The sequence below is a fragment of the Urocampus carinirostris genome, chromosome 2 (assembly GCF_059441175.1).
Source record: "Urocampus carinirostris isolate Australia breed hairy pipefish chromosome 2, RoL_Ucar_1.0, whole genome shotgun sequence".
Taxonomy (NCBI): domain Eukaryota; kingdom Metazoa; phylum Chordata; class Actinopteri; order Syngnathiformes; family Syngnathidae; genus Urocampus; species Urocampus carinirostris.
The window spans coordinates 6994890-7018258 of NC_142350.1; the positions used below are offsets into that span (position 1 = coordinate 6994890).

The 23369-nt window shown below is 39.9% G+C and overlaps 1 protein-coding gene across 2 annotated transcripts in view; it reads left to right on the top strand.

Moving 5' to 3' along the window:
* LOC148370841 (semaphorin-6D-like) overlaps positions 1–23369 on the top strand; it is a 31422-nt gene extending 8053 nt beyond the window's left edge. For both annotated transcript variants that reach the window (XM_088328610.1, XM_088328611.1), the window contains exons 3-21: positions 3616–3790; positions 3894–4008; positions 4085–4142; positions 5089–5145; positions 5227–5328; positions 5403–5493; positions 5554–5676; positions 10142–10320; positions 12375–12502; positions 13368–13499; positions 13559–13714; positions 15205–15378; positions 16754–16897; positions 16972–17049; positions 17167–17222; positions 17299–17337; positions 17461–17705; positions 17765–17875; positions 22251–23369. In XM_088328610.1, coding sequence (XP_088184736.1) covers positions 3679–3790; positions 3894–4008; positions 4085–4142; positions 5089–5145; positions 5227–5328; positions 5403–5493; positions 5554–5676; positions 10142–10320; positions 12375–12502; positions 13368–13499; positions 13559–13714; positions 15205–15378; positions 16754–16897; positions 16972–17049; positions 17167–17222; positions 17299–17337; positions 17461–17705; positions 17765–17875; positions 22251–22961 — 2811 coding nt within the window. In that variant the 5' untranslated portion in view covers positions 3616–3678 and the 3' untranslated portion in view covers positions 22962–23369. The remainder of the gene's footprint in view (positions 1–3615; positions 3791–3893; positions 4009–4084; positions 4143–5088; positions 5146–5226; positions 5329–5402; positions 5494–5553; positions 5677–10141; positions 10321–12374; positions 12503–13367; positions 13500–13558; positions 13715–15204; positions 15379–16753; positions 16898–16971; positions 17050–17166; positions 17223–17298; positions 17338–17460; positions 17706–17764; positions 17876–22250) is intronic.

Consider the following 23369-nt stretch of genomic DNA (forward strand, 5'->3'; position numbering starts at 1 on the left):
TGTCATCAGGAAGTTTACACAAAGTGGACAGGAAATCAACAAGAAGTTGACAGTAAACAAGAAGTTGGCAGGTGGTTGACAGGAGGTAAACGGGAGTTGAAATGTAGTAGACAGGAGGTAATCAGGAAGTAGACAGGAGATTGATCGGAAGTCATCAGGAAGGTTGCAGAAAGTGGACAGGAAATAAACATTAAGTTGACCGGAAGTCATCAGTGCATAGTCAACAAGAAGTAGACATTGACAGTTTATCAACAGGAAGTTGACAGCAAGTCAACAAAGCTCAAACAAGATGTAACAATCGTGACAACAGGAAGAAGAACGTTTTGGTCACGTTATCCAAAGTGCTGAGTGGTTGCCATAGAAACCAGGCAGCCAATTACATAAATCTATGAGATTTTGATGTTTTTTTAGTTTTTTTTTGCTGTAGTTGGATTGAGGGATTAACTCCGCCCCTACACTCCGGTTCACCCTGCACCTAAGTACAAAATTTAGGTTGGCGTATTTCCTGGCATCAAGGCGTGTCACTGCAGGTGTTGCCATAGCAGCCGCATCACAAGTAGCTGCCCAGCTCGCAAAGTCACCTTTGCGGATGACGAGGCGCTCTAAAGATACAAAGAAATGTGCTCACATACCTCTCCAACTTTTTTTTACTGCCTATCATTCCTGTTCAAGAACTTTGGTAAGGGTTATTGAAAATAAAATAAATACCAAAAAAAACAATCACTCTACGTATTTAAAAATGTCTGGATTTTTTTTTCTTTTTTCTTTTAATTACCTTAATAAAATTGAATCAAAATACCGAAGGGTTCGCACAGGTTCTTAAAGTCCTTAAAAATGCTTTAAATTTAATTTTGTGTTTTCAAGGTTTGAAAAGTGTTTGAATTTTGGATGAAGTGCTTGTAAATACTTAAAACTGTTTCTTTCCCGGCAGTCAGCCCGGTAGACCACACAATAAATTAATAAAAATAAATCAAGTATGCTTCAAAATGATGCAGATACTCTTGCTCTGGTGGCTCTAGTTTGCAATTGAATTTATTCTTCCCTCCTGACTAACGGCAGCTGACATTAGTTTGTATGGGGTTGTCATGTGAAGCGTCATTGCCCCCTTTGCCAAGAGAACAGGTAATGCCGAGCACTAGAGAAAATGGAAAATTGGCTTTGAGAGTGTTGAAAGGTGCTTAGAATTGGCCATGTAAAAGGTGTACGAACCATGAATAAGTCATGTTAGACTATTTTAGGGCATTTGAAATTGTTAGATTTTTTTCTATTTTAAACAAAATGAGTATTTTTTTCCGTTTTTCAGCATGATTTATTTTTCTTAATAATTTTTCAACTTTGTCGATTATTTTCTGTTATACTCAGTTATTGTTAAATATAGAATATATATATATATATATATATATATATATATATATATATATATATATATATATATACAGTGGGATCTCGGTTATCGCGGTTAATGGGGACCAAAAGAACCCGCGATAAGTGAAAATCCGCAAAGTAGCGGCGCACTTTAAACATTTAAAAAAAAAAATATATATTTTATTTTATCATTATTTTTTTTTAGGCCCGCGAAGCTCTGAATCCGCGAACGTCGAAGCGCGAAGTAGCGAGGTCCCACTGTATATATATATATATATATATATATATATATATATATATATATATATATATATATATATTCATTTATTTTTTTTCTCCTATTTGGATGTATTTTCCTGTTTTGGCTAACATGCATTGGCTCCCAGTTAGCCTTAGATGTGATTTCAAGGTTCTCTTAATATTATACAAAATCATACATGGACTTGCTCCCTCTTATCTTTCAGATCTGATTTCCCCCTATGTCCCGGTCCGAAGCCTACGATCTGAGAGTGCCGGTCTTCTGGTGATCCCAAGAGCAAAGAAGTGTTCGGCTGGTTCGAGAGCGTTCTCCATCCCGGTTTACTAATTTTTGACACTGTAGCATCGCTTACAAGGCAACAGACTATCGCAGATAGTTTGACGCACTCTGCTCATGACTTAATGGTCTTCTTTACTAAGAAGATTCAATGCATACAGGAAGAAATTGCTAAAGACATTATTAATACCACACATATTAAAGGGCTGAAATCTACAGATGCACGACCGGGTGGCTGTCCAGGGAAATTGTCCAGCTTTAATGAACTGTCACTTGATGATCTCAAACAGGTGGTGAATGCGGCCAAACCGACAACTTGCCAGTTCGACCCGCTCCCAGGTTCACTTATTAAAAGTCTTTTTTTCCTCCTTGGACCTTCAGTTCTAAATATTATAAACATATCACTCTCCTCAGGTGTAGTTCCAGCAGCTTTTAAGTCCGCCGTTATTAAACCCACACTGAAACGACCCAACCTTGATCCAGAAATCTTATGTAATTATAGACCTGTGTCAAACCTACCTTTCCTTTCTAAAGTACTTGAAAAAGTAGTGGCACAGCAGCTGAATGATTTCATATCCGAGAATAACCTTTTTGAATCTATACAATCAGGATTCAGGGCTAACCACTCTACTGAGGCAGCTCTGATCAAGGTAACAAATGATCTCCTACTGGCAATGGATTCTGGCGCTCCATCACTTTTGCTGCTGCTGGATCTTAGTGCTGCTTTTGACACAGTGCACCACAATTTCCTACTAGAACGGTTGGAAAAATGGATTGGTCTCTCAGGAACCGTCCTCTCGTGGTTCAGATCCTACCTCTCAGATAGGACGCACTGTGTTAAATATGGCGAAATGACATCTGAGCCCTTTAATGTTACCTGTGGTGTTCCGCAGGGTTCAGTGCTTGGCCCCCTTCTTTTCAGCATTTACATGCTTGCATTAGGTGATATTATTCGCAAGTACAATATCAGCTTCCACTGCTACGCAGACGACACTCAACTATATCTTCCGTTGGAGGAATCTCCCACACTAAACTGTGGAAATTTGGAGGCCTGCCTCATTGAGATAAAAGAGTGGATGTCACTCAATTTCTTGCGTCTTAACTCTGAAAATACCGAAATGTTAGTCATTGGTCCATCTAAATGCCGTGACTTATTCTCAAAAACTGCTGTGAACATTGACAAATGTCACATCACACAGAGTGACGTGATTTAAGCTTTATGGGCGCTATTGAATCCAGGACACTAGTCAGGGTAGTATTGAACTCATTAATGAGTGAGTCAATTGAGCCATTGTATGAAGGAAAGGACGCAACTGCTCCAGGAAGGAGTTCAAAGAGCTCAGAAACTGTGCTTATATTGCGTCCGCTAAATCCTTCAGCTTTTTTAGCACTACATTTAGCTAGCACCTCAAATGTAACTAAATAATGATCTGAAAAACATTTTTCCCAGATTTTAGAAAATCAAAGGAAATTGATTGGATCAGAATTTTGTTTAATTTCATTCTGAATAATAGTAACTTTCTTTAGATCTTTTTTTCAGTTTTTCTGATTGCCTACATTTTACAGATTTGTTTCTACATTATTCAGAATTTTTTTGTATGTTTTTATTACAGTATCTTTTTCAATTTGGTTTCAGAATTATCTTTTCTATTTTTAGAATTTTGTTGAACACAAAGCCCAAAATACAAAAATAAATAAATCTTGTTTTGTTGCAGCCGACGCCCACCATCATGCTACGCTGAACTGACTAGCCCCACCCACTCCCCGCCCCCCGCACGATGGCCTCGGCTGATATGTCACCGCAGTTGTGGCCGCTGCTCCTTCTCACTTCCTGCTTCCTGTGTGCCTCGTCGTTCCCGCAAGACCTGCGAGCAATTAGCGTGCTAAATGGTGAGCAACGTTGCCAGGGTGATCAAAAGGGGAATGGCCACGATGATTGAATGGGGGGTGGCCAAGACTCAACACGTATGTTTACACGTGTGTCGTCTGTCAGAGGCCGGAAAATTCCCAGCATTCCGAAGTTTGCTGCAGGACAACGACACACTACGAATGGGCCTCCGTTTCCAGAGGATGACGCGCGTTAACCGCATGCTCTTCATCACCGCCAGGTCGACATAACCGCACATACACCTGTTCGGTACCGCACTACCTGGTTTTTACGCTAATTTATTGTTTGTATGTCAGGGATCACGTGTTCGCCGTCAACTTGACCACAGCGGAGGAAGCCTTCGTCCCTCAGATGGTGAGTATCAAATTGGTTTTGTTCTAGAGATGTTCGATACCACTCAGATTATATAAAATACAACTTTTTTTTCTTATACCGGTACTAACTTTTCCCTAACTAGTCATTGATACTGATATGGTAAATGTTGTATGTAAGGAGTTTTGCTTTAATTTCAATATATTTAGCTGTTCGGCTGCGGCTGCATCGGCTCGCTACAGTTTAACTGTTCGGGTCAGATGTATCGACATTTGGTTCTGTGTGCATGGGCACAAGAATGACAATAAAAGTAAATTCTTCGTCTTCTTCTTATAGAGAGAATATTTCTTTATTTGAAGCACTTGCTAAATTTTCCACTAGAAGGCGCTAGCGAATCAACAAGTTTAGTTTAGTAATCGTAAGACAAATCCCACTACATTCATTTAACTTTTAATTCTTTTAAATACAGTTCATGAATTTTGATAAGAACATTTGGTCAAGGTACTCAAAAGGAAGTTAATATTATCTAAAAGGAACGGGATCTTTTTTTTTTTTAGGATATTCATTTGTACAGGTGATTCAGCTAGTATTAAATCACCTTTAGTGTTCCAGAGATGAGCTGACATTCATGTCTTGGGCAGGGCCACAGGGTGGGGACCGATAAGATCTATTGGTCCTGCTGAACGGGACCACGTGCCGGTTCACCGCAGTTTCACGGCAGTGATTATGGCAAAGCAGAGACTAACAATGTGAGGAAAGGGACCTGTGGGAGTCTCAACCACGCTGATAGTGATAGCAGAAGATGGCCGCAGGATTTTTCAGCCATGGAATTTATGGAAATTAACCATTCCTTTCATTTCAGCCTCCTGATCATTAAATGTCCACTAGAAGGAGCCGATAGTATTATTGGCTAGCTTGCTCAGTATCAATACCTCAAAGAACTCTGGTATCTTATCGCCTTTTCTCCGTTTCATTTTAATGTGCTCAGACGCTGACGTGGCGTTCCACGGATGTGAGCAAGTGCGCTGTGCGAGGAAAGGACGGCGTGAGTTCCACCCACGCAAGCTAGTCTTTGCCGCGAGCTAGCATTAGCTTCCATGCTAACACGACTTTCCCCGGCCCGCAGGACGAGTGTTACAACTACATCAAAGTTTTGGTTCCACGTGACGACGAGACGCTTTTCGTGTGCGGCACCAATGCCTTCAACCCGGCCTGCCGCGACTACAAGGTGACCCTGAGTCTGACCCGTGACTTTGAAGGTGACCTTTCGCTTACCTTTCTGTGATCTTTATGCTTTTGTAGACCGCCACGTTGGAGCAGGTGGGCTTGGACCTGCCGGGTCAGGCTCGCTGTCCCTTTGAATCGGGACAATCCAATGCAGGAACTTTTGCAGGTAACGTCGCTCAGATTTTTATTTTGTTGTTGTTATTGTAACCTTTGAACTGGGCGGTAGGTGGAGCTTTCTACTCGGCCACAGTCACTGACTTCCTGGCCAGCGACGCCGTCATCTACCGAAGCCTTGGGGATGCTAGGCCCGTCTTGAGGACCGTCAAGTACGACTCTAAGTGGCTGAGAGGTTTGTCACTTGTATCGGTTTTATCTGATACTTCCTGGGCTTCTTATACTTAAATCCCTTCCAGATCAAGATATAAATATGTCAAAAAACTTTTACTACACAAAATGTCTTTATAGTGTTACCATACTAATATATACAGTATTAGAGATGGGCAAATAATAATATCAGGTAATAGTATTGGTGCAGATACCAATCTTTCTTTAGGTACCATTTTTGGTTGTAGCCAATACTTGAGTCTCTCTCTAATTAATAGATTAAAAAATGACAAAGCTGCAAATGTTTTTACAAAAACAAATCATTATAGTGTTTTCACATTACTATTTATTAGGGATGGACATATATTGATACCAAAATTTGGTATCAGTGGCTATTCCAACGTTTTTGAGGTATCCGTCCGTGATTGCAGCAGATACTTAAATCTCTCTCAAATCAATACCTAAGAATTACTAAATGGCACTTGTCCCCCCCCCTCCTAAAATATGGTACCTTATTGGTATCAGTGTCTATATTAACCTTCTGGTTCTCATGCTTGTAGCCGATGCTTGCTACAAAAGTTGCTAAAATTACCCAAAAAATGCATGTGTTTTCTCCCCAAAATATTATTACTTTTAATATTATTAATTAGGGAAAGAAAAAAACCTATACTAGGTATGGGTATCAATGCTGATACCAACATTTAAAGGTATCTTTTGAGGTTCTTGCTTGTAATCGATACTTCCTTCTATTTGTATAATTGGCAAAACTGCAATTATTCTACGCCTAAAATATTCTCAGTTTTGGAATCAGTGCTGATACCAACCATTTTTGACGTGTCACCACTTGTGGTTGGATTCATACTTATAGTCCTTTAATTAATACCTAAAAATGGAAACACTTTACTTGTTTTATGTTATTATTTCGTAGAGATAATAAAATACTAATACCAACCTTTTTTCAGTTATCGGTACTTGTTCTTGCAGCCCATACTTATATCTCTCTAATCCAGGGGTGTCAAACTCATTTTAACTCTGGGGCCACACGATAGAACAAACATTCTGTCGGTGGCCGGACTAGTACATTAAAGAGAAAGAAAAAGAGAGATAAAGAAATAAGAGAAAGAGGGAGGGAAAAGGAGAGAGAGCGAGAGAGCGGGAGAAACAAAAGATACAAAGTCGTGAGAGAGGGGGGAAAGAAAGGGCAAGGAAGAAAGAAATCCAAAGAGAAATAGAAAGACAGAAGGAGAGAAAAGAGAAAAGAAAGCGCGGAGGGTATGAAGAGAGAAAAAGAAAAGGGAGAAAAGGGAAAATAAGTTAAAGCAAAATAAGCTTCAAAGAGAGAGAGAGAGAGAGAGATACACAAGTACACTGTCTTTGTGAGAGGCATCTGGCTTTGGCAACATCAAGTTGACATATTTCAACCTCCAGCTTGTTTTTCTCTTGTGCTTCTCTGAGTGTTGTCTTAGCAGGCCTGATATGGCCCGCGGGCCGCCTGTTTGACACCGGTGCTCTCATCAATACCCAAACAGTGTTCATTTTACCTCTGAAAAGTGATGGGTCCCGGGGACTCTGATGCTCAATAATCCAGGGGTCCCAACCAATGTTCCCTCTAATTTTCCACGGGCCTGAGCGTTCACACAAAGTCGGTGAGCAACGCTTGAAACAACAGTGAGCAACCGCAATCCCAAGTGTGGCAACTAAGTCATTATCAAACAGGTCCAAAACTTGACATCTCGTTACATTTTGCTGAGTTTCTGACAAAGCAAAATTATTTTTCACTTTTGAATGAATTGACTAATGTACGATTGCAAAGCTTGTACGGCCTATAAACGTCATTTGTTTTTACAATTCTTTCACAAGCTTATTTTCTTTTCTTTTTTTTCCTGGTATCTTTTGTAGCATAATACTAACATTTTTGGGGGCTTATTTAGTCGGTTGCACGATACAACTGTATTTAGTCACATTTTTAGTGGAAGTACAATGTTGGCAACAAGATTGACTTGGTATAGTTGGAAATTATTTGAATGCAACACAAACTTTTTCTTCTTTTTCCCTGGTTTTTTTTCTATTTTTCTTTTTTAATTCCTTAAAAAAATCTCATTGTATTTATTTTTTCCTAGCTGTTACTTTTTTATTGTTCATCTCTATTTACTTGTTTTCCTTTGTTTCTTTCTTTTCTTTTTTTCTGGCTTTTTTCTGAATTTTTACTTCTTTTCATTTTTTCTCAGCTTTTCACTACTTTTTCATTTTGGTATTTTTTTCTTTTTTGTTCTATTTCCCCCCTTCCTTTAAGTCATTTTGTGCACAATTTTACCTAATATTTGGTCGTGAAGGGATTAAAGAAGCAAAAATAACCTGAAGAGCCGTTTGGGACCCGAAAGAGCCGGTACTTTTTAGTGAGCCGAGCCGAAGAAGCCAGTTCTCGAAAAACTCCACTGACTTTACTCAACTTTGTTCTACTTCGACATTTTACCTTTATGCACTGTAACTTTGACTTAATTAGCTTCTTAATTAGCAATTTGTAGCCCTGATTTTTGTGAGCTGGCTAGATTTTCTTGTGCGCGGAAAAGCTCTGAGTAGTGCGCAATTGCGCACACACGCAGCTTAGAGGGAACATTGCGCTGGATAGATTTTCTTGTGCGCTGAGTATGTGCGGGCAGTGCGCGATTGCGCACGCGCAGCTTAGAGGGGACATTGGTCCCAAAAGAGATCTATGGGTCCCCAAAATTTAGTGTTATCGAGGTTGAAATTGTAAATCGGCGACAAATACATAATATAAATTTATATATTGATTCAGTTTTAATCACAGTTTATTGGTAATACAGATCAGTTATCACTTCAAGATTTTTCAGTTCACAACAATATTGTACATTATACAAAATAATATTGCTGAAATAATTATATTAATCTCTATTTTCATTTTGTTTTAATCATCACAGTTAATTGGTAATACAAAGCAGTTATATCTTCAGATTTTTCAGTTCACAAAAATATTGTACATTATACAAAATAATTTTGCTGAAATATTAGTCTTTATATTCATGCACTTTTAATCATCACAGTTAATTGGTAATATAAAGCAGTCACTTAAGATTTTTCAGTTCATATATTCTTCGTGGTTTGCTGTCCCGCCACAGTTGTAATGCCTTCTCAAGGTCCAATCCATTATTATCCTCCTCATAGCGTCACCAGGAATATAATTTAGTCCATTTTGGCAGAAAAGTCCTTTTCTTGCTAGGAGTATTCTTTTGTTTATTATCTTTCGTCGAATTCTTCGCTTCAACACACGTGTTTTTCTTGCCTCCGCGATCTTCCGAAGAATTTCTCCGCCGTTTCTTTCGTGCCGGAATTATTGCCGTTATCACTTTCTGCATTATGTTTTGACTTATTACTGACACTGAAGAAATGACCAATTTTGTGTTGATTTTCACCTAATACTAATTGTCTTGCTCGACATGAATGATGTTTATTATAAAAAAGTTCAAAAATTAAGTAGCTTGGACGTTCACTGTAGAAGGAAAAAATACATGCAAATATAATAAAGTAGAATACAACATTTTCTTTTTCAAATTATCAATTCATTTTCTGCATTAAATTATTGTTGGTAATATACTGATTAAAGGGACAACCACAGACCTGTCTTTTTTCATCTTCTCCTTTTTTCTTCCTTTTTTTTTTTTAACTGCTTTATACAACATCATAATTTGTAATATAATACATCAAAGCAAGTGAGCCGTTTGAGAGCCGGCTTTCTTTAATGAGTTGAGCTGAAAAAGCCGGCTCTCTAAAAAGAGACGGTCTTTCACTACACAACTCAAACTCGTTTGATTCGATTGATTTGCCGTTACGTGATAGTCGATGTATTCCGGATGGTACCCATAATTGACAAATTTGCTTCTTTTTCCGTACAGATTTTCTTGTATGTGGTAAAAGTCTTAAAATGCATAATAAACGTACTTTGTACGGCAAAAACGTACAGGTTGACAGGTATGCATACTTAATCTTCACTCAACGACAAGCACCACAACAATGATGTAATCTCGAAGCAACGAGATCTTGTTTGCCGAGATCGACGTGCAGACTAAAACTTGAACCGCGAGACCAAAACAACAATGGCGGATCTGCCTGATGAAAAGTTTGGAGTGCAGTAAATCTTTGATAAAAAAAAAAAAAAAAAAGCTAATCGGGTAATAATGACAATTTTTGTGTCAAAAAAGTTGCGTCCCGGGGACGCACGTTGATTTGAGACGATGCGTCCCCAGCAAAAATGATGCGTCTAGGACGCACGGACGTGGGCAAACGAGATATTCGTCGGTTTCAATTCATACTTAATAGGGATGCATGCATTCCATTACCAAGTACTGCTAGCCGACACTAGTATCATCCGTCTTCTCGTGGCCACGTGAAATGACCACTCAAGATTTGTGTATAAGTATCGGCCCGGTGTCATTCCCATCACTTATATAGATATTATTTGACATGATCGACAGAGCCTCGCTTTCTGCACGCGGTGGAGTACGGGAGCTTCGTTTATTTTTTCTTGAGCGAGATCGCGTCGGAGTACACATCTTTGGGCAAGATGTTTTTTTCCCGGGTGGCTCGAGTCTGCAAGAACGACAATGGCGGATCCCCGAGAGTCCTCGACAAGCATTGGACTTCTTTCCTTAAGGTGAGATCACAAAACGGGAACAATATCATTTGTCTGTATATCCCTTAATCCCAAAAAGTCTAAAAGGGCTGCACAGACCATCATTAAAACATCTCCTGATCTTAAACCTACAACGATGAAACATGTTTTTGCAATTATCTTTCCCCAAAAAATCTTTTAGATAATTAAGTTCCGTCCCCTCTCATTTTGGGGGGAGGTCAAGATCCGATACGCATCTATATCTGCATCAATACCAGGCCTCGATATTTGAGACAGTGGGTGAAACAAGTCATGGTTAAACTCTAGTTGTATTGTCAGGAACATTTTCTGTATTTTTTGGGGGCGAGGCTCTGATACCAAGTATCAACATAGCACCAATACAAGCCCTATTTTACAGCATCTGTGACAGTTTAAGTTGTATTCTAGTTGTATTACCAGAGACATTTTGTGTATTTTGGGAGAAGTTCAAAGTACAATACCAAGTATCAATAACTGCACCAATACCAGCTCTATTTTACGTTAATTCTGACAGAAGTGGATAACAGTCCCAGTGGAATTCAAGTTGTATTATCAGGAACATTTTGTGTAATTTGTGGGAAGGTCAATGTCCGGTACAACTATTGATATACGTAGATGTACTCTAGTTGTATTATTAGCAACATTTTTGTATTTTTAAGGAAGGTTAAAGTCCAATACCTAGTATCAATATCGGCACCAATACCAGCCCTATTTTACTGCATCTTTGTTAGTGACTGAAAACAGTTTTAATTGTGCTCTAGCTGTAAATCAGGAACATGTGGGGTATTTTGGGTGAGGGTCCGATACTAAGTATCAACAACAGCCTTACGTTACAGTATCTGTGGCTGAAACCACTTTCAGTTTTACTGTATTATCAGTAACTAAAATTAAAACATATTTCAAGAAAGAATATAAACGATCTTTCTTCAAATATATGCATCTGTTTTTCTTATAGTTGTTTCTTTTAGTTATTAATGGTATTGGTGTCTGGTATCATCATTGACGACTACTCAATAGTTGAGTATCGGCATAGTTTTCAGTCCATTTTCAGTCTAGTCCTCAGTATATCTTTGCTAATGTGATCATCAAACTGTATTATTCAGGAGCTAATAAAAATAAAACAATTTTTGGAACCCTCCAAAATAAATGTAGTGTTGATTTCATGTAAGAAAATTGAGGGGGAATAGTGGTTTTTTTCCATCTTTCTGTAAAGAAAAAAAAAAGATTTTGAGATTTTTTTTTTCTCATGACAACAATGAATATAAACAAATAATTTCCAATACTGTAAATTTGTCCCTCTAATTACAAATTTAATTTGTTCTGGGAGTTTTGTAACCAAACATTTGTGAGTTGGGACGCCTTTTGAATGTAAATGCACTAATCCGTTCCAAGATCGCAATTTTTTTTTTAAAATCATGAAAGAGCTCAGAACATCAAATACAATACAAATTTAGATTACCGCACAAAAAACATGAAATTAGAGGCACTGAATGTAAAAATAACAAAGAATAAAGGAAACTATAAAAATATTCATTTACCTATTATATTTAAATGGGGAGATGAAGAGCATGCCAGGATCCACGCATACGCACTGGTTTCCACGTGTATGCAGAGTGGGAAGGGGACACGAAGAGCATGCGGAGATTCATGCCTTCTCACCGGGTTGAGGGGTCAAACTCTAGGTGCAGTGAATGGCAGTGCGTACTGTACTGTATTTTTGACTTGGTATCTTGAAACGCCTGTATAACTAGAGGCAAAATGTTCCCGTCAAGGTACTTTATAACCTGAAAGTAAGTAGGGGTTCCCCTGTATATATAAAACTTCACAACTCGGATATGTTGCGCTCTAGCGGATATTGACAAATCGCAGTTTAAAACTACAACTAAAGCATAGGTTTTACTTTCCTTTTTTGTGTATGAGTTTTTTCAGTCAGGATTTGTGACAGAAAACATTTGATAAATCATTTGCGTTTGTAAAAAAAAAGAAATACACGAAATAAAACAAGTGCTGAAAATGAAGAGAGTTGAAGAACCTAAAATGTTTTGGTGCCCCCCCAGGCTCGCTTAAACTGTTCCCTCCCTGGTGATTCGCTCTTCTACTTCGACGTCCTCCAATCAGTCACCGGTGTCCTGCAGATCAACGGACGGCCTGCCGTGCTAGCCGTCTTCACCACGCAAGCTAACAGGTTAGCGCTCGGTGTTGTGCCTAAATTCGACTCCCCTGCTAAATCGGACTCCCCTTTGCGTGAATGTTTGTCGCGATACGATGTGTTTAGTAAGGAACATTAATTGCCGCAACTAAACAAAAAAGTCTAATGAGTTTATTAAGACATGGAAGCGTCACCAACACTGGAGGCAACCCAATGTAGGTAAATGCTATCAAACCCACGATCACGACTAGTTGTACACAAGTAGTCTTTATTTGCTTTACTCTAGTAGCCTTGTCGTTTATTGTACGTAGTTGTTCTATGATCGCTGTGACCAGACGGCCATTGTGAATGAGACCGCCTGCCAAAATGTGACTCAGAGAGAAAAGTCTAAAACTTTTTAAAATCATCGCAGCGACATATTGAGATCACAGAGCGGTTCCCGAGAAGTCACAAGTCTGCAGCTCAAACAGGGACCAATTTAGCTGGGGGGTGACATTTTTTGCAACACCTGCCAAATTCTGACTCCCCCTAACTTCTGAGAGACAAGTCTGAAACACTTCAAGATTCCTCTGGTGACGTATAATACAACAAGGCTACTATAGTTCACTAAATGAAGCCTAATTGTTTACAACTAGTCAGGATCGCTCCCTGTGGTGGTGACATTCGCATGTTTTAATAAACCCATTGCATAGAACCATGATCCCTTTTTTGTTTTAATCACGTCATTCAATATTCTTTAATAAACACATTATACAGACTACGATCGCGGCACACGTTTTGTCGAATGCGGAGGGCTGAGAAGTCGAGTTCACGCAAAGGGGAGTCCATTTTTGCAGGGGAGTCCAATTTAGACACAACGCTAAAATGGACACTGAGTGTTTTGGTGTCCCATTTTTGGCAGCATTCCAGGCTCGGCGGTTTGCGCTTTTTACATGGACGACATGGAAAAAGTTTTTAACGGGAAATTCAAGGAACAGCGCGGCGGCGACGCTTCGTGGACTGCCGTGCCTGACGACGCTGTGCCCTTCCCGCGGTGGGTAATACCGACACCCGAGTTTTGGATACCGATACTACTTCTGATTTTGTCGACAGGCCTGGTTCTTGTGCAGGAGACGGATCGGCATCCGACTTGAAATCTTCGGCGGAGTTTCCTGACGAGACGCTAGCGTTCGTCAAATCTTTTCCGCTAATGGACGGTGCCGTGCCCGCCGTCAACCGGCGCCCGTTTTATACTCGAACCGCCAGCAGGTGGGAGTCACAAGTGGTTAAAATGTATTTTTCTCAATTAAGTTATTTTTAATTATTCAATTAGCTAGCATTGGCTAACTCAAAAGAGGATAGAGCCCTGAATGTCATTTCTGCATAGCTAATGATTACGCAACTAGCGTATCTGACACAGCTAAAGCTAGTTGCCATGTTAGCATTAGCAATATCTATGGTTCGTTCTATACTGATCAACTAGCATGTGGGCTATGACGAGTTGCCGAGCCACTATTTTTAAATACATAAACTCATGTTGAATGATTTACTTCGCTAGCAGTAAACCAACTCAATGGGTCTTAGAGCTGTGAACTTTCACAGCTCCAGCACAGCTCATGCTAGCACAATTAGCGAGACTGACACAGCTAAAGCTAGGTGCCACGTTAGCATTAGCAATGTTACCAGCACATTCAATACTGAACAACCAGCGTGTGGCTGACAGGTGGGAAATGATGAGTTGCCGAGCTATTATTTTGAAATAAATGAAGTTATGCTGCATTATTTAGAATTTGCTAGCATTTGCGCTTAACTAAATAGGCTCTAAAAACCTAAATGTTAGCAGCCATGGCATAGCTTATGTTAGTGCAACTAATGAGGGACACACAGCTAAAGCTAGTGGCCACATTAGCATTTGCAATGCTCGAGGATGTTAACATTGTCAGTGTTAGTGGCACATGCTATGCTGATCAACTCGTGTGGCCAGCATGGTAAATATATCGAGTTTGACATTTGATTTTTTTTTTTTAATAAATAAAGTTATATTTATTTAATAGGCTCTAAATGTAAACGTAAACATTTGCAGCATATTTTAGCATAAGCAACCTACTCCATAGGTCCGCTGACACAGCTAAAGCTAGTGCTTAAGTTGGCATCGGTAAAGTTCGCAGTAAATGCTATGCTAATCAATCTACTAGTTTGGCTGACATGTATATGACGGGTTGCTGAGCTATTAGTTTTAAATAAATACAAGGTATATTGTATTATCTTTTTAGCTATCATAACTTAACATTAGCTAACTTAACAGGTCTTAGAGCCATACATGTTTGGAGCTCTAGCAAAGCTAATGCTGGTGCAACTCGTGAGGCTCACACGGCTAAAGCTAAATACCACGTTAGCATTAGCAATGTTAGCAGCATATGCTATGCTGATCAACTACTTTGGCTGACAGGTGAGGGATGACGAATCATAAGCTTTTATTTTTCAAGAAATAAGGTAATATTCTTTTATTTAGTTAACTAGCATCTGTTAGCATTAGCAATGAACTCAATAGGCACGAGAGCTGTAAACATTTACTGTTTTAGCAAAGCTTATGCTAGTTCAATTAGCATAGCTCAAGCTACTGGCCATCAAAACACAACTCTAAAAATAAACAAACATTTAATATATACAGTAAAATAATTAAGTAAAAGTGACTTTGGTTTTGTTTGTTTATCCTTATACTTTTGCGATTAACTTTGCGATTAATTGCCCCCCACCAGGTCCCGGTTGACCCAGATTGTGGCGGACGTGTCGGCGGGTCCGGACAAGGATCGCATGCTCGTCTTTTTAGGCTCAGAGGACGGACGGATCTCCAAAGTTCTAGTTGGGACGGATCTACAAGACACGATCAAGACCAAACTCTTGGAGGACATTGACGTCTACGACCCGGACAGGTGCGTTCAGCCAATAGTCTTGCGGGAAGCCTTGCCACGCAACAAAGGCAAATTGTCTAATTCCTATTTACACCAAGTTCAATCCATCCATCCATTATCTGCACCGCTTATTCTCAGTAGGGTCACGGGGGTGCTGGAGCCCATCCCAGCTCTCTTCAGGCAGTGGGCAGGGGACAGACAGTCACAGAGCACACAGAGATAACCATTTGCTCATTCACACCTAGGGACACTTTAAACCAGCCAATGAACCTCACATGCACGTTTTGGGAATGTGGGAGGAAACCGGAGTGCCTGGAGGAAACCCACGCAAGCACGGGGAAAACATGCAAACTCCACATGGGAAGGTTTGATCTCGTGACCTTAGTGCTGCCACCGAGTTCAAATAATACTGTAAAGAGATTTCTCTTTAGGATAAAGTGATTAGTGACAACTAATTAAAGATAATACAAATCAACTTACATTTTTTAAAGTAATTGTTTAAAAAAACAATCTGATCAAAATGATGCTCCCTTCTACTCCTTCATCACTTCTTTACCACTTAATACACAGCTTCCTGCTTTCTTCAGAATAAAAGTGACATACATGTATTTCCTTCGTTTTGCTGTTTGATCAGTTATTGTGTCACTTACACTAAACGTAGAGCACATCTTCCTTCAAAATAAAAACAATATGTCCTTCTAATTTTTCTTCAGTTTATGTCAGCTTCTGGTTCCTTCAAAGCAAAAGCAGTGCACGTCCTATGCAGTTTTGTTTCTTCCTACCAACATTAAGCGAGGCTTTCTTCACGATAACAGGAAGACGTCCTTTTGCTCTTTTGTCGGTTGCCCACATCTGTATCTTTCGAAGTAAAAGCACATCTTTTTGGTCTTATATCAGTTATCTATGGAAATTTCTACCCACTTGGAGTACAACTTTCTTAAAAATAAAAGCTCCTTCATCAGTTGCTTATGTCTCTATTCCTGCTTCAAAATAAAAACAACAAACCTTTTTATTCTTTGGCAGTTGCTTTTGGCTGTTTCTTGCATCTTTCAATATAAAAAAAAAGAATGTTTCGCCATTAACTCATTTTGACTTATTTTATCCTTCATAATAGAACAAGCAGACTTTCTTTGTTTTTTTTTCTTCGGCTGCTCAAGTCTGCTTTCTGCATTCTTCAAAATAAAAGCAGAAAAATTCCTTCTGCTCCAATCTGTGTGTTATGTCACTTCCTACCAAACTGCTTCCTGTATCCTTCAAAACAGGAGCAATATTTACATTATGATCATGAAAATTATATTTGAGATTTAAATCTACCATAAAAACAATGATTTGTGTCCTTTACTATTCCATCCACATAAATGATACAGGCTGTGATTTTTTTTTCCCCCTGATACAGGTGTGACCGGGCACTCCAGGAAGAGGACCGTCGAATTTTGGGTCTAGAACTGGACAAGGATCACCACGCCTTGTTCATTGCTTTCAGCAGCTGCCTTATGCGCGTGCCTCTAAGCCGATGCGAACAGCACGGTGCCTGCAAGAGGTTAGCGTGACACAAACAGGAAGCAAAAGGCACAGCCCTTCACAATTAAAGCGAAATGGTGCGGTGTCTCTTAGGGCGTGTCTGGCTTCTCGGGACCCGTATTGCATCTGGCTACGTACTGGACGTTGTGCGGACATGGCGCCTGGATTCAAGTACGTGTGAAGCTAAGGGGCTTGGATTAAGGTTGAGAGGGGGTCCAGTTCTTGAGGACTCCTCCTACCCCCATTATTCACAGAATAGATCCTATTTGACTTGAATCTTTTCCACAGGGCGGGGTTCGAACAAGACTTGGAGGGAAACCATTCCAACATAGCCGCTTGTCACGGTGAGACATGCTGCGGCAACACCTTCTGCCCAATTTGGCACGCACGTGTTTATGTAGTCTTCTTTGTGTTTTACAGCCGACATCGACCAGGACTTTGCCGCCGACTCTGCTTACGGTAAGATCCGCCAATTCACATTTATCAGATTAGCTTCATGCTAACAAAATATGCAAACTACCATAGACGGGCTAACCGTTGGGTTTTTGTGGATAAAACGTCCAATTGACAATCTCGTTTCAGGCTTATCGGGCGCATACGAAGACTCTGCGTCTCACGTGCACTACACTCTCCTGATCGCTTGCGTCCTATTGGCCTTCTCGTTGGGCGCCGCCCTCTCCGGCCTCCTCGTGACCCGATTTTGCGGGGCCAGTTCCGAGTCCCGTCGAGACGCCAAATACCAAAAGGACTTGGAAGCGCCGCTGCCTCACGCTTTGTCTTTGCACTCTTTAGCCAAGCTCAGCGGCCTCCTGGACGGAACTCCTAAGGTGAGACTGAATTTCAAGGGAAAGTGAGCAAAAAGTGAGTTGAGATTTGTCGCCCTCAGGTGGACAAAAGCGGTAATTGGCCGTCTTTGGCCGCGGACGGAACCCCGCCACATCCGCTTACCGCACACCACCGACTTCCCGCCGAGCAGCCACAAGTTAGCTTAGTGCAGGTATACTTTGAAATTTTCCCATAAAAGAAATAAATAAATACAAGAGAGTTTTTTTACAGGGTTAGTACACCCTCTTCTTGACCAAATGTAATCACATTTTGAAGAACTTGTCAAGTTTTCAATTTTTCCAGTACCTTCAAAGGAAGAAATCCAGCGCCTTTCTGTTGTTGACTTTTATGACTGAAATGAAGTCTCTATCATACTGCTGGCACATATTTTGTTTTTTTGAGGTGCTATAAACTGACATGAATTCTGCCATTCTGTTTCACCAATGCACACACAGCCTCAATACGTCACGCTAGTTGACAAACACGAAAAAGGCTCTAAAGCTGTTGGGTAATAATAGTTTAATACGGAAAATAAAAAAAGAAAGTACTGTATGTATAAAAACTGCTTTGACTCATTTAAATGAAGCAATCTTTCAATTTTAGAGATTGCGTATTTTCTGCTTTTTGTTTTATTGCGATTTATATTTTTTGTATGTTTCTCAGGATCTGTGTCTGATTTGGTTAAAACAGAATTGTAAATAGTTAATAATTTTGTATTTGATCATTTATTTATAGCACTGAAGAGTTAATATTCTCTTGTTTTCAATTTTCAAGGATTTTGAATTATTGTTCAGTGTGTAAAAAGCTAAAAATCTTTTGTATTTTACAAATAAGTTTTTTGTAGATCTGCGAGTATTTTAATTAATATTTCACATGTTTTTTATGGATCCCCTGCAAAACATGTGAAATTACAAATCACTAAATAATTTTGTGCATAACGTTTTATAACTATTTATAATATATCAGATTTAAAAAAAGCCGTCTCTTCTTAGTGAGCCGAGCCAAAAGAGACTGTTTTCTAAATAGAGCTGTCCTTTTGGGTGTGACCAGTAGAGGGCAGTGACGCTTCACATGACAAGCCACCAGAGCAGGCATTATTGGCGTTCTTTTCACACACTTTAAAAAAATGTTATCTAATGCGTGGACTGGCATGAGAAATGGCAATGGCAACAACTTTAAGCATTTTCAAGCACTTCGCCCAAAACTCAAGCATTTTCCTGACCTTGAAAACACAACATTAAGATTCAAGCATTTTAAGGATTTCAAGCACCCGTGCCAACCCTGTATTCTGAAATGACGCCAAATATGTTATACTCTTAAAGTGGATGTCAACCCAAATTTCCCCCAAATATTATGATGAATGTGCAATATGAGGTAAAAAGCAAAACCTACTGTTTTTAGTTGGTGGCAGCCCTTTTGAGAAGGCTAACGTCACAAACACGTAGGTTTCAGCTAATGACCAATCACGACTTTGCTTCATAAAGCAGGTGAGCCACGATTGGTTGCTAGCTGAAGCTAGAACTTTTTTTACCTACCGTATTTATTCGTGTAGAACACTCGTCTTTATTTTTTTCTTACCTAAAAAAGAAGTTTTGGTGCACGTTATACTAGAAGTTTTACAGTTGTGCAATGATTATCGCAGACCACAGTCGGAAAATATCCCATTTAACCCGGGTCTCAACAGTGAGAGCTCCTAATCCTATCCACTAGATCACCAGTGATATAGATAACATATGAAAATAGATTAGGTTTTATCTTATTGACACATTATTTTTCCTCACAGTACCAGAGACAAATGTTAAAGAATGGAGAAAACACTTAAACTTATATACATAAATGCAAGAAAGCAGGATGGGGGAACCAACTCTTATCTGATGGATGTGAAATTAATACGTAGAAAATTTTATGTTTGTACTGTGTACATAGTTAACGTCAATAAATTATTTTATTCATGGCCGCACGCATTAAATATCACTTGCAATGCTTAGTTTGAGCAAAATTTTAGTTTGATTTCTAATCAAAGATTAAGGGTGCGCAGTTCATTATTTTGTTTGAATTGTTGTTAAATGCTAATGATAATAACGGTTACTGTTTTGCTTTTGAGAAACATTTAGAGTCGTCTTCCTGTGGTTAACATGTTAATTGTTCGTTGCTCAAATTAATTTTAGTGGTAAAACCCGATGTCATCATGTTCATATTTTTTTTTAATAAATATATGCATATACTGGACTGTCTCAGAAAATTAGAATATTGTGATAAAGTTCTTTATTTTCTGTAATGCAATTAAAAAAACAAAAATGTCATACATTCTGGATTCATTACACATCAACTGAACTATTTCAAGCCTTTTATTATTTTAATATTGCTGAATTTGGCTTACAGCTTAAGAAAACTCAAAAATCCTATCTCAAAATATTAGAATATTATGAAAAAGTATACAAGTAGGCTATTCAACTAATCACCTGAATCATCTAATTAACTCGAAACACCTTGCGAGGGTTTCCTGAGCCTTAAAAACACTCAGCTTGGTTCAGTAAACTAAATCACTGCTGATCTGACTGCTGTCCAGAGGACCATCATTGATACCCTCCATCAGGAGGGTAAGACACAAAAAGAAAATTCTCAAAGAGCAGGCTGTTCACAGAGTGCAGTTTCAAAGCATATCCACAAAAAGTCTGTTGGAAGGGAAAAATGTGGCCGGAAACGCTGCAAAACCAAGAGAGATGACCGCAGCCTTAACAAAATTGTGAAGAAGAGCCGCTTCCAGAATTTGAGGGAGCTTCAAAGACAGTGGGCTGAAGCTGGAGTCCAGGTATCAAAAGCCACAGTTCACAGACGTGTCCGGGAAATGGGCTACAATAGCCGTATTCCCATGGTCAAGCCACTTCTGAACTCAAGACAACGGAAGAAGCGTCTGACTTGGGCTATGGAGAAGAAGCACTGGACAGTTGCAGAGTGGTCCAAAGTCCTCTTTTCAGACGAAAGCAAGTTTTGCATTTCATTTGGAAGTCAAGGCGCCAGAGTCTGGAGAAAGGCTGGAGAAGTTGCTTGAAATCCAGTGTGAAGTTCCCACAGTCAGCAATGGTTTGGGGAGCCATGTCAGCTGCTGGTGTTGGTCCACTGTGTTTCATCAAGTCCAGAGTAAATGCAACTGTGTACCAAGAGATTTTAGAGCACTACATGCTTCCATCTGCTGAAAAGCTCTATGGAGATGAGGATTTCATATTCCAGCATGATCTGGCACCTGCCCACAGTGCCAAAACCACCAGTAACTGGTGCACTGACCATGGCATCACTGTCCTTGATTGGCCTGCTAATTCCCCTGACCTGAACCCCATCGAGAATTTGTGGGGTATAGTTAAGAAGATGAAAGACACCAGACCTACAAATGCAAATGAGCTGAAGGCCGCTATCGAAGCATCCTCAGCAATGCCACAGGCTGATTGCCTCCATGCCACGCCGGATTGATGCAGTAATCCGTGCAAAAGGATTCCCAACCAAGTACTGAGTGCATCAATGGACATTTTCAAATGTTTGATTTAGTTTTGCTGTTATAAATTTTTTTTTTTTTACTTGGTCTGAGGAAGTATTCTAATATTTTGAGATAGGATTTTTGAGTTTTTTTCAGCTGAAAGCCAAAATCAGCAATATTCAAATAATAAAAGGCTTGAAATAGTTCAGTTGATGTGTCATGAATCCAGAATGTATGACATTTTTGTTTTTTTAATTGCATTACAGAAAATAAAGAACTTTATCACAATATTCTAATTTTCTGAGACAGTCCAGTATATTTTGTTTATCACTAGGTCTTACTGTAGTATTCATTACAGTAAAATTAAATTTCATACCAATTTTTAACAAACAAAAATAAGGGGTGGGCGTTGTCCGTGAGTGCGTCTTATACTCAAATGAGTAGTTTTAAAAGGGGCAAAGTAAGCCACAGATCTGTTCTAATTATAGTTCTCTAATTCAGGAATAGCAAACATACGGTCCATGGGCCGAACCTGTTCTGTTGGATAATTTAACTTGACCCGCTTTAGATTTCGGAGCATGTCAATAAAAGAAGAAAGTCTCTCGGTCGTTTCCATCAAAAGTTATGATTTCTGAAATAAATGCAATGTTCCCTATGACAGCCAGAGGGCAGTAAAGGATATACTCTTAGTTATAGTAGGCCCAGTAAAAACTATAATTTTTCACAACTCCCATTTGAGTTTGTATGGCTTACTGAGTTGGTTCAGGTGTAAAATTGCATTCACTCAACTGTTAAACTAAAACACGGGAATCTTTTTTTTCCCATTTATTGTAAATACAAGTGTTATGCTTAGATTATATGATTATAAACATGCAGGGTAGGCTTCTAAAGTATGCTGAATAATTAAGCATAATACTGAAAAACTAAAGTAAGCTTAACAGTTTAATTTTTAGTGAGCTCGTCCGCCTGAGAACAAAGTCTGGATCCAGCCTCAGAGTTGAACAGACTTTGACATACCCACTCTAATTGGTCGATATTCAGAGAAAAAACTGAATTTGTCTGTTATTTCCGGCAGACGGACGGCGAACTTTCGGCTCTCCCCACTCCGAACTCCAGCCCAGAATTTTCCCGCCAGAAAAAGATTTCAGAACAGGTCAATCCCGCCCCCTTTGCGGCTGTGACTCCACCCTTGCTCCCGCCCCCTTCGGATCCAAGCGATGTTTCGGCATTGGACGAGCTCCTAAGGCAGATCCACCAAGTAAGCGCCCGAGGGGACGGGGGGATTCGGGTCCTGACGGCACCCTCGGCGGGCCATCATCATCATCACAAAATGCGAGCTCACAGCTTTAACCATCACCATGGCAATCAGCTTCCACAGACGAAAGCGCTACCGCTAAACGCTAACGGCGCTATCTTGCGTCAACAAACCATCCCGGAGGCGGAGGTTCGACCCCAAGGTCACGGCCATGTCAAAATAGCCGGCGGCTTGCCCCGCCATCACAGTTTCAACCAGCAGGGGGCGCTAACGCGGCAACATGTCCTAGCCAGGATGAACACCAATCATAGTAGTAACGGACCCCCGACACGGGCAGCGGTGACCTGCTTGACACGCCAGCATAGTTACAGCGAAGGCGTGCGCCTGCAGCGTGCTAATGCTAGCGCAGCTAATGCTAGTGCGGCTAATGCCAACGCTGTACGCCGGGCCGTCTCGCTCAAACCCAAAGTCCCACCCAAACCTTCGTTCTTGCCCTACGGATTGGCTGCCGGGGTGTCCTCTCGAAAATAATCTAGCGCGGCCGACGCGGCTATAAGCCGTTCCCCCCTTCCAGAAGCCCCGCCCACTACCAGCAGCATTTGTACCATATTGGTATGTGAAATCCCACTGGAGTCTTCAAAGGGGCAGGGCAGCAATAAAACCAACAGCACATATACGAATGCAAACCTAAATAATGCAAATATTGTTTGAAATTTTTTTTTTTTTTTTTACATGACAAATGTGAAATGTGTAAACGAAACCGTTTGTATTAAAACTTGAAGAAAAGGAACCCCAAGAGACCTCAGCTTGTTGATTCTTGTGATTGTGTAGCATTTGTTTTATTTATAAGCCTGTAATTCATAATGACAGTTTGTATTTATATGAGGAAGGAGAATGACGTCATTGATGTGAATGTCAATTAAAAACTTTCAACCCGAA